The sequence below is a fragment of the Rhodnius prolixus genome, unplaced genomic scaffold, assembly GCF_049639745.1.
Source record: "Rhodnius prolixus isolate KJV_2025 unplaced genomic scaffold, Rpr scaffold_9, whole genome shotgun sequence".
Classification (NCBI taxonomy): Eukaryota; Metazoa; Arthropoda; class Insecta; order Hemiptera; family Reduviidae; genus Rhodnius; species Rhodnius prolixus.
Genome location: NW_027411604.1, coordinates 25246318 through 25258811, shown reverse-complemented (window position 1 = coordinate 25258811; position 12494 = coordinate 25246318). Strand labels below are relative to the sequence as shown.

General features: G+C 34.1%; 1 protein-coding gene across 1 annotated transcript; it reads left to right on the top strand.

The window, feature by feature from the left end:
• Positions 1 to 1483: 1483 nt before the first annotated feature.
• On the top strand, positions 1484 to 7679 carry LOC141454526 (odorant receptor 4-like). The gene is made up of 6 exons (XM_074128851.1): positions 1484 to 1632; positions 4018 to 4742; positions 6888 to 6987; positions 7080 to 7184; positions 7250 to 7405; positions 7483 to 7679. The coding sequence occupies exons 2-6, from the start codon at positions 4018 to 4020 to the stop codon at positions 7534 to 7536; spliced, it is 1140 nt and encodes a 379-aa protein (XP_073984952.1). The 5' UTR covers positions 1484 to 1632; the 3' UTR covers positions 7537 to 7679.
• Positions 7680 to 12494: the final 4815 nt, after the last annotated feature.

Genomic DNA, 12494 nt, shown 5'->3' with positions numbered 1-12494 from the left:
TCTCTTTAGTCTCCTGAGCCGTTTTGCCTTTCATAAAGTAGTGTTAATCAACACACGAAATTCTTTTTCGTCCATTTTTTGAAAATCACTCGACTTCCTCGATTCAAACGAATGCCAAACACAAAGAAATAGACCGATCTGGCTGAAACTTGGTGTGTTCTTCCAAGAGATGCTACTAACTAAACATAACCTCGATACGCGCCAGTAGTGCTATCTCTCTGACTTTGCACGGACTTTTCAAACGACCCTCGTACCTTAAATAGGTAATTATAAATTTATTATCAACAAATCGTTATTTATAACTTGAAAGAAAATATAAAATGTTAGGGTAAAAACCTTGTAAATAAAATGAAACCCTATTTAATCAAGACCATTTCATCATTTTAATGTCTTTAATGATGCTGCTTCATTATCCCTGTAAGCTTTCGAGATATTTGGGTGATGATTGGTTGGTTTTTATTTTCGTTCATTAACCTGTGCCACGATAAACTGAGAATGATTTCCATTTGGACAAACACTTGCTTAACATGAGCAGCTGGGCTCAAAAGCTGATCGTAATGTGAAACCAACATTCATTTACCAAAGAAAACTTGGAAGGAGCTGATACCCAAACATGTAGCAATGATTTTCATCAGCTGTTTTTTCTTCCAAAAGAATAAACCTACGAAGATCGTCATAATTTAAGAATTGTTTAGTGGGTCACTAAAATTTTACCAGTGGGTTACTAGGTCATAGGTTGCCGACTACTGGTAGGAGATCGTAGGAGCCGTTTTCATGAAAATCTTACTTAAGCAAAGTGATAAATTCGGTCTTTTTGACCAAAACTTACTAGACCTCTTTTGGTGGCTGACCTATTTACGATATTGGAATTTCCATTCTTCAGTTACAGAAGGTAAATCCACATACTACCCTTGCACACCCAGGCGAATTTGGAAAACTTTTTTTGTGAACCCAATAGACCCCAAAATGAACATTTTCGGCTCATCTCAAAATCGAAAAACTATGCCCTTACAATAATAATAGAATAAGATAATGTAATAGAATCACCTCTGTATTTTTTATTACAACTTTTAATGCCTGTTAATAAAAAGTAAACTATTGGTTGAAATATTAATGATAATACACTTCGTCCAGAGACTAATTACTGGTTTCAAAAAATAAAACGGGCAATAAAATTATAATAAAACCTAAATTATCTGATAGAAGTTTGTCACTTTGTACTTCGTAACTTTCTAAACTCATAATTGATAACATAATTAGAGTGCAGTTGGGAAATGGCGGTGGAATTGTGGAATCCATTACACTTGCTAGGCGTTCTCTTGGAATTTTTAACTATCCTAGTTGGAAGAGGTTTAATGAGTTTTTAGTATTAAAGGGGTAAATTTGGATGAAGGTGGTTTGGGGTACAATAGAAGGAGAGAGGACATGAACTGGCGAATTAATAGTCAAGGGGCTGGGGGATAGAAGTTTGCCCCAATTTAGGTAATAATCCATTATGTGACTAATTACCTTTTGAGAAGAGTCCTTTTGTGGAAGGGCTAACACGTATATTAAACCAATAGAGTTTCAAAACAGTCTGGTTGAAACTTAGGCAACATTCGGCGGCGAAGAACACTAGCAGAGAGGTATAAGGTAAGTTGGGTTGTTTTACTGAGCAACATTTGTTACACTGAGCTAAACTATATCTACATAATGACACTTAAATTATGGTCGTGATAATGTATGTGACAGCACACATATGTGCGTGCTCTAGAGGTTATGTATGAGCTGGTAACTAACAAACTAAAACTGTGAACAGAATTTCCAACGTAGAAACCATAATCACTTTTCTTAAAAAAAGAAACAAACTAAGAAACATAAAAAACTCGGAAAAACCAACTAAGTGGAGGAACAATTTTCTTAAAACTAAAAGACAGTTTAATTTTCTTTGACCATAATTTTTCTTATGGTTACCATGGTTACCTAGACTTAAACAAATATTTTTAAAAGAATTACTTATTGCATCTTTTGGGATTCGAGTTTTCCGTTATTCTAAGATTTCCTTGAGTATGAAAAAAATAATTTGTTCCCTAGCATTTTTAGAGATATTACATATTAAGGAACTTAGGTCTGAAAAACTGGTGTGTCTATAAATTCATCTTTAACACTGCGTTGCCAATGCTTGAACTTAGTCAGTTATTGCCAATGTGGAGTTATATTGACTCTATAATTTATTTTTATCTTTTTTTATATTGATTTCAATTTTAATAATAAAATTTGCATTAAAGGATGAGAAAGAATAGGAATTGTGAACGAAAAACCAAATTTTGGAGCTTTCCATAAATCGGCTTTAACATTTCACGCAGAAGGAATTAACTTCAACTTAGGATCGCAGTAATTTCAGTATTTTCTAGAACCCTGATTGGCTGCCTTCTGATCAGGGACTTTTTCATTTTTTTAAATTACATTCACTATTTTTTCAATTACTGTGCGCTGTTGACACGGATCGGAAATTACCCAATTTGCTCCAAGTTTTTGCTGCAATTCGGACAGAAAATCAATTCTAGAAAGAGGCTTTTTTGTGCCTTGATATTTTCAATGAAAATTATGTAAATTTATCACTTAAACATTTAGGCAATAAATGTTGATCATATTAAAAAAGAAACACAATCACTGCCTTCAAGTTTTACGATTAGCACACAAATTTCGATTCACTGAATCATTATGTAAAGATGAGTGTAGCAACCCAGTTTATTGAGCTTCCCTTTGTACGATACCCCGCTGTAACATTTAGCTCAAAAAAGAATAGACATGAATGAATCTTGCTTAGGATTTTCATAATCTATGGAAATATAAATTTTATGACAGCAGTATCGAGAGGAAAATCTCAGAATTCTTCGCGAGGAAGACAGCAGAAGGGTTTGAAGTAAAAGTAAATTTCCCTGTATGGGCAGACCAAATTGGTAATCTGGAGTCAAGATAATAACAGAAAATCTACTTATATTACAAATCATGGGGTCGAAATGACTCCAATATATTTACGTGTAATGCCAATCTGGAGTCAAAATGACTCTTATGATTCAAGTAAACTAATCTGCAAAAAGAAACTAAGAATTCCACGGTCTTCAGCTCGTGACTATCAAATGGTGAGAGATTGGGGATAGCATATCTAAGAGCATTTCGGGATAGCAATGAGATGTGGGGAAACAGAGACCATTCCTATTTTGTTTTGGAGTCAAATTGACTCCAGATTGGCAATGCAGTGTTAATAAGTGATAGATCGTTACACTGAAATAGGGTAGCCTCGCTACTCATCACACTCAAAATTACCTTAAATCAATTATTTTCAGTGAAAATGGTTCAGATTTTTCTTGTGTGCATGCAACAGCTTTTCTTAACAAAGTAACTGTTGTCAGTACTGTTGTAAATATCACGACGAAGTTTTTCATTTTACGTTCAGTCAACAACAGGAGGAATCATTGTTAAAGTTAGAGTTTTATGGTCTCAGAATTATCCTAGACAGTTAATATTCTATACAAAATGAAACAACATTTTTATTTTCTGTAACTTACTTAACCACAGTCCTAAATATCAGGGCCTTTGTAAGTTGGATAGCTGGTAATACTGATTTCAACTTTCTCACAAACTCTTTTTTAAAGTAACGTAAATTATATAATTAACATAATTTAAGTGACCAAGAAATTACTAGAATTGCGGGCATGACTTGCGACTATTTTGGTATGCCAAATGAAGAAATTCGCCAAATTGGTAATAGCGGTTTCTTTCAGAGAGAATCACTCTGAAAAATAATAATAACAGTAGACTAAATATTAAATTGAATTTCCGAAGACTTTTCGTATTGTTATTTGTTTTTTTGGGGGGACTTAAGAATCTCAAAATGTATTATATTGCTCTTCAAAACGCCTTTTCGACAATATCACATGATTGCAACAGTTTATCTATTTATTACGTAGCTAGAGAAATTAAGACTTGATTGTCCAATAATTTAGAAATAACAATTCGTTTTTCTTCTCGCAGATGGTGAACATTGAAGAGTATTTTGCATCAACTGAGAAATTATACATGTGGTCAGGTTTTCAATTATTCCAATCCTCTGGTCACATACTAAGAAATAAAATTAGAAGACAATTATTGATCTTCATAATAATATCATGCGATTCGCTATTACTAGCCGGAGCTGTATTTTCAGAAGATTTAATGGACATGACTGAATCGTTATTGATTTGTATAATAATATTCAACGCAGGCAATAAATTTATCAATATACTGATTAAAGAACTTGAAATGGTAAAAACTTTTGTTCAATTGCGTAAATTGGTAGAAGATCAGTTGAAGGTAAATTGGAAAAAAGAAATACTTGTCAACAGTAAAGCTAGAGTTGATTGGTTACAGAAAATGTTTTTATGGAATTTTGGTATTTGCGTAATTGCGGCTATTTTGAACACCATTGTAGACAATATAAGACATCCTGAGAATTTAAGGTTCCCATTAAAAATGTGGTTTCCTCTAGCACCTAACTCAGGGCTTAATCTTACCATTGGAACCATTTATCAAACTATTTGTAGCTGTGCTGGTATTATTATATTTACATTCGGATATATGACTTTTACTGGATTAATTATACATATATCTTCGCAAATTATTATCTTATCTAAGGATATGAGAAACATCTCTGCCAAAGCCAATGTAAAACAAAAGGAAATGCTAAAGAATTTTATAAGACATCATCAAATCATTCTAAGGTATTTCAATAATTTTATTTTGTAATTTCTTTAAACGCAAAATGAGAATGTAAAATCAGTTGTAAAATAACAGAAAATAAAATAAATTTAAAATGTACTAAAATAAGCCAAGGCTCCACGGTAGCCGAGCGGTTAGAGGCAAGACCCGCAAAGCTCGTATGTATTGTGGTACTGGGTTCGATTCCCCGGTCTTAGGCCTTGGATTTTATTTAAAGGTTAATAAAAGAAATTTTGGGATAGGATTAGCTATGCTGTTAGCGTACTGGACTAAGGGTTTAGCTTTGTTATTGTTAGCGTATACTGGAGATCTCGGTTTCGAATCCAGATGCTAGCCTTAAGATTTTTCTCTTCTTAGGAACTTCTTACAGCACACTGTCCGGAGGCTGGCAGAGTATATTTAAGTTTTAACTTAAAACGCGTCAACATTTGAGGCCATTGGCGCCCATAACTTACAAACAGTCTTTAGTCATCCTACAGAGCTGCAGATGTTGAACTGCTAAAAAGAGAAAATCTAAAGTTAGGCATCTGGATACTATCACAGGATTTCCATGGAGTCTAGCGCTCGAACCATAAGTTATTTTCTTATAATATTTGTATTAAAATATTTACTGTACCTCAGAGGGCAAAGGCACCATGTCCATTTTTTTCGATTTTCAGATTTTGGCATCATTTTACAAATTTTTTGTTGCTCTTTCTACAGGTGTAAAGCACTATGTCCTATGTTTACTATTAAGCGATTTATGTATTTTTAAAAAGCACTATGATACTTCATTACTTAAGGGTAAAAGGCACTACATGGGCATAAATTTTTTTCACAATGGAGATCAAAATAAAATATTTTAAATTATGGGAGGTTAAGTGGCCATACCAACTATAATATTTATGGTGAGAAGTACAGGAAAGAGTATAACCGGAAAAGTGGAACAAAAAATGAATTTGGAAAAATATCTTTATTTGGCTCCCCTTTTACTTTACAAAATTTACTTTTTGTGACAAGGTGCCTTTTCCCTCCGAGGTACAAATATTTAATTGCTAAATAGAAACTTAAATGTAGCTAGGAACTATTCTTTCTCCATTCAGCCATGCTGACGCTGGAGTTCCGCAAGATAGCATACTAGGCCCCATTATGTACACAATCTATTCCTCAGACATACCTACTCATCCTCAAACTACTCTTCTCACCTATGCTGACGATACTGCCATCTTATCTACTGACAAAGATCCAATAATAGCTCATAGAAACCTTCAGTCTCACCTCACCTCCTTAGAAAATTGGTTCAAAAAATGGCCTATCAAACTGAACGAAACTAAATCTCAAAACATTACCTTCACTCTTCGACGCATCACTCTTCCACCTGTCTTTTACAATCTTATTCCTTTACCAGCAGTCAACCTAGGGCTACCTTGGGCTTTACCTTGACAGAAGACTTACATGGAACCCTCATACTCGACTTAAGAGAACAGAACTCAACAGACGCTTCCGACAACTGAAAAGACTACTCTACAACAGATCAAAACTCACTCTGGGCAAGAAAAGACTTATTTATGTAAGTATATTAAAGCCAGTCTGGGCTTACGGCATCGAACTGTGGGGTTCAACCAAACGCTCAAATCTGCAAAGGATCCAGTCCTTGCAATCTAAAATTCTTCGCTCTATAGTAAACGCTCTTTTCTACGTCACCAATCAAACCATTCATACAGACTTGAACATTCCTTTCGTGCAACACAAGTTGCTGAAAACACGTTACAGAAAATTCCATCTTAGCATTCAAACACATCACAATCCACTGGTACAACATCTATCTTCCAGAACATTTCCAGACAACACTTCCAGACGTCTTAAAAGACAGTGGCCTCGCGATGTCCTCTCTGAAGAAGAGAGTCAGTAGAATTTAGAATTGGAGTATATTGGAGTGTTACCGCTGGGTAACTTCTCCACTCTGATATGAGTGAATGTTATTTATTGTTATCATTGTTGCTTATAACGCAAAATGCGTTGATTGTAACTAAATAAATGATTAAAAAAAAATGTAGCTAGTTATATTTTTAAATTCCTAATAACATTAAAGTACATTATATTACAATACTTTAATTAAAGATTAACGTAAAACTTCTCAAACTAAAGCAATTGTTTGCTTGTTACAGACTAGTTAAATCCACAAACAATGTTTTAGGAAATGTCCTATTCTTAGAGATAATATTATCTTCAATGCAGACATGTTTAGTAGCATTCAATTGTTTCCAGGTAACTTACTATTCAATTATAACTGAAGTTACGATTGAACTACAGTTATTAGTTTAAGATCTATTAGAGAATGATTCTTTTCTGTACTTTAGAGGCCATTAAATGATCCGAAACAAGCCTTCTTCGTGCCATTCCTCCTCTGCACAACTATACTGCCGGCCTCGATTTGCTGGTGCGGACAGCTTTTAATGACAAAGGTAATACATTTCAATTATTTATTAAAAGTTTTTCACAGTTACTAAAATCATCAATAAATTTCTAGAGTGATGATTTAATAAATGCTATATACGATTGTGAATGGTATGCTATGCCTCCAAAGATTCGTCGTGATATTTTGATGATACAAATTCAAGCATCAAACTCGATGACATTAAATGCTCGCAATACTTTTGTAATGGCCATGCCTACTTTTCTCAAAGTGAGCTTTATTTTAAATACTTTCTATTTGAACTTTATCAACTTAATTTATTTATTAATCCATATTTCTATTTGCAGACTTTGCAGACAGCTTACTCTTACTTGACTATGCTTACAGCTACTGATAAGTAATAGCTTCAGGAATTTAATACAAATATTTCTTTTTTAGAAAATGAAATAGTAATAATCATGCTTTACTGTCTAATTAGTAATAATGTATTTTTTAAATGATTTTAAAAACTCTATTTTACAGTTTTAAGCGTATTTGTAGCTATCCATTAAGATCTATAAAAATATTCAAAAATTATTATTCAATTATTTATCGCCTATTTCTTTTATTAATTACTATAAATCACAGTGATCAACCTGGGAACGGGCGTTTGGTGGTTATGTACGTGGACTTATAACCCAGTTATAATTCACGTGTAGCTATTTTTTAATGGAAAGGGGGAAAAAAAAATAGGTAAGTACGAGCTTCCGTCCCCCGTTCATGATACTTAACCTTCGGACAACAACGTGAATTGCCGAGACATGCATTACAACGTTGGGTCTTTTTGACCCAATTCATTTTTTATTTGCAATAAGACCTGTTTGTGGTTTTAGGAAATAATAAAATCAATATTTTTAAAAATCATACTTTTATTAACATGGTAGTGGAAACAATGAATTCTAATTTATTAGGTACATATCAAAAAAAGTACTTAAATAGTTAATTTTAAAAAATAGGTACTAAAATTTACCAAGAAATAAAAAAATGAAAAACAGACACGAAAAAATAAAATAATTAGTTACCTAGCATTTTATATCTTCCTGCCCCAAGGGACTAGGTAACTAATTCTCGTCCATCTTCAATAGTTCCTTCCAGTCCACATCGAACCCACAAACGTTTAATTTTTTCGTGTTGTCTACAAATTGGTAAGGCACAGTATGTTTTCCTGTCGTTCTTGCACAGATGGCATCTCCTTCTTGTCGCTGATCGGCCTCGGCAAGGAGGGGTAGGTGCAGCTTCCAAAGATTCTGGAAGCCCCAGAACTGTTCTTATTTCGGTTCGTACAGTTTTGGGTAGCTTTGTGTTGTTCATTCTCAGCTTCATGAAAGGCTCCGCCAATAAGAACGCTAATGATTTCAAAAAGTCGGATCGGATGGTTCGATTCACTGGGTTGTTATTGAGCCGATGAAGTACGAAAGTGTTTATTCCAGTAGCAGCATCTAGTACACCAAAAAAATAGCGCATTGGCCATCTTCTGGAAGCTCTTTTGGCTGAATAGCTGTGGCATAATTTGTCAAAAACATCGACCCCACCTTTCGTCAAGTTGTAGAAGTCAATAATGTCAGGTTTTTGCGTGTTTTGGTTCACAGTATCGTGCATCGATGACAGCAGAAACAATTTAAGAGGGTTAATAAAAACGTGGAAACCTTCCAGGAAAAACAATAAAATGAATAATTTATAAAAACAGATTATTGAAAAAATCAGAACATATTACAGAATGTGGGGGTCATATTGACCCAGTCTTAATGTACTTAGAATTTTACAAAGTCACGTACCTTTTTGTGTTGGCTATTGCCGCGTTAACATCTGCAGGAAAACTGAAAAGGAAGCTACTCAAAGTCCTTACCCTCTCCCATCACTGCCAACTGACGTACGCGCGTTTTAGGCGCGCGCGGGTCAAAATGACCCGTACGTTGTAGTCCGAAGGCTAATTTGGTTTATGGACGATATATTTTATGGAGCAAGAATTGAAAGGATCTTATTTTTATTGATAAATTGTTGAAATAAGATAATTGAAAGTAGTAGATATTTGTTGCGACATTAATTTGGGAGTTTTATAAGAGTAAAAGATAAACTGCATTTAGTCAGCTGCATTTAATGAATCCTCTCTCTTTTAATTAATAATTTAAAAAAGAAATGTTTATTCCAATACCGACATTTTAAACACATTTCGGAATTTCACTATAAATTCAAGGAAACCCTCTTATTAGGCCAGCTCAAATACGAGTAATATTATTAAAACGTAACATTTTTTTTTAGATCAGAATCCTTGTGACATGGAACGATCTCAAATATTTTTCTAAACTCTGAACTGCGTTGATAGATCACGCATCTTGAATAGCGGCTAAATCGGGTGCGTTCCGCTAAGCGTTCACAACGATCACGCTCACGACCGCGTGTTTTGCCCGTTCCAGTTGCTTGAGAGCGTTACAATCGAAAACTCAAGTTGAATGGACTATGGGGCGTTTTAACCGTTCATGTAAACATTACAAATGGCGGCCTCGAAAATAAGTCAGAAGCTTGAAGAGGTTTTTTTTTAATTTTAACCCCGTTTATATGCAGTTATAATAAACTTTATTAATTATTGGTAAAGTTGACGTATATTAAAAAAATATATATAATTCAATTTTTATATTACATTTTCGTGAATAAAATTTACGTTTACATAAAATTAAAATGTCTTTTGTGGCAACAGTAGGATATTTATTATTGCAACGTAATAATGCTTTAGAAAGTTCTTCATCTAGTTCCAATGAAGAGTGGAATGCAATTTTACAAAATCGCAATGGTGAAAAGTGAAAACTTAGGCCACGTATTATTAGCTATCAAAGTGTAATTGGTCGTTATTCAATGATTTAGTATGTAAAGGGATAAGTAATTTTTCATTTTATTATTATTTTTAGACTTTCGAGAAACACATTCAATTATTTACACGAGATAATACTTTCATTTACCTGATATAATTTTTTCGGTCGCCATCTTTGCTTTTAAAAATTGCGCCAAATTTCTGAAAGCCCACTTCGACCCAGCTGTTAAGGTGGGGCATTGTGAGCTTCGCGTGAGTTAAAATAATGACGTCATTAGTGACGTTTTCGCCACGACCACTACCACCGCGGTCGTCATGTGGAACGGCTGAAGGTACATTTTGATCGTTGTGAGCGCTTAGTGGAACGCACCCATCATGATCTGTAGCTAGTGGACGAAGCAATAGTCTCTTGTTCTCATCAACAGGACAATGTTAAAGGTAAGATTTATGATTGGTTTCTTTTATGAAGAGTTCTTAGTCGAACATCGCATAATGGGTGTTAAAAAATTTATGTAGCTAGTTAGTTGGCCGAGAATCAACGCTGTCTAGTAATTATATAAAAAGAAGGTTATTATGTGAATTAAATGAATGTTTGAATACTTAATCAATGTTTACCATTGAAAATGTGATAGAAGGTTTCTTCTCGAAGGGTGAAGTTTTTGACAAGAGTGTTTACCGAACGCCAGACACTTAATGTTTCTCCTATTCTTGATCTTTACCCTAGACTCCCCAGGAAAACACCCATTGTTGTTACTACTTCCAATTTAAGGAATGGTCCTATTGAATGGTTGTAGGTGGGTTAGGATACTCGCTTGTCTTTAGTGTAGTGTAAGAGATTTTGATGTGGGCGCCACGTGAGGAGGATGAAGGCCGCCTCTTGCCATTGTCTGTGGGGAGCAGTACTAGTACATGCCGCCTCCCACTAAAGATCTTCAACAGAAACTAAACCTCTTTTGAAATGCCCTTACTACAAGCCCGGAGGAGACATCATCACCCTGCTGTGTAGAAAAGCAGTTTCATTTGCACATAGACACTTCCGGGAACCGTCATCCACTTCCATTCTTGCATATTGCCATTGAACATCCCACACCTCGCTCGAGTCCTTTATTCTTCTATTGGAAATATGAATGAAGGAGAGTACACTTAGCTTTATTTCCAATTCCTCCAAGTACCCTTTACAATAAGTTCTGACAGGAATTTCTATCCTTACTTCACTACGTTCATTTCAATTATTCCTCAGCCACCCCACTGTAACTACCACTTCAAATTCCAACTTTAATTTAAACTTACTTTTCTAACTTTCCCTTAAAAGATGTCGTTAAATTATTTTCATTGTACAGCAGATCACAGTAAATCAACAAACGCATTAATAACAGACATTAATCATTAACCATTAAGTTATAGGTAATTGCTCTACCGGACAAATGGTGGACAGTAGTTTTCTGCTGGGCTGAAGGACGAAGGAAACTGCCTCCTGTTGTCTCCCATTAAAGCCTCTCTACAAATCAAATCTTTCTACGTTTGTAACAAATTAGATAACTTAACACGAACATTGCAAATTATTATCGCGTCAACCGATTTTCATGAATCGCCATTTGATTGAAATTTTATGTAGATACGCGTTTTAGAGATTTCAACGCTGTGTATTTTTAGGCGGGGAGTTCGCCTCCACGGAAGTAAGCCCCCTCTCTAAAACTATTTTTCCTAATATTTCTATAACTTGCCTTCCTATTTTATTTGAAACGTCTTCCTAAGAAAATGATTTTTGTGGATTTTTTGGTGATTACAACTCTAAGCATTCTTTTAAAAGACCTCTCCAATAGTAGTTACGGTTCGTTCAAAATTCAATCATTTTTATCTATCTTAGTATTTATCAGATTTTAATGAATTCTATACCGAATAGTAGGGAAAAGTTTGCTCTATAATTGGTATAAATAGCAATGTTTTAATTATTATAGTTATTGAGATATAGGAGGTTAAATTGTTTGGGTTTTGCAGATCCTTCAAATTTCAAACCTCTATATCTCTCTTTGCATTGTTTAGATTTTAATGAATTCTTTATCGAATTGTAGAGAAAAGTTTGCTCTATAATTGGTATAAATAGCAATGTTTTAATTATTATAGTTATTGAGATATAGGAGGTTAAATTGTTTGGGTTTTGCAGATCCTTCAAATTTCAAACCTCTATATCTCTCTTTGCATTGTTTAGATTTTAATGAATTCTTTATCGAATTGTAGAGAAAAGTTTGCTCTATAACTGGTATAAATAGCAATGTTTTAGTGATAATAGTTATTGAGATATAGGAGGTTTTAAATAAAACTTTAATTTATGACATTTCAAAAAGATTATTTAGTCGATTTATGTAGCGAATGGCTTAATAGTCTAACAACTGATAAAAATATAAAGTAGTCTAGAAACGTTGGAAAAAATACTTCTACCACATTGTTTTTATCGATCAAATTTTCTCTCCTTAGTTTACTTAGTTTCCAAAATAAAGAACAAGTTAATTTTTC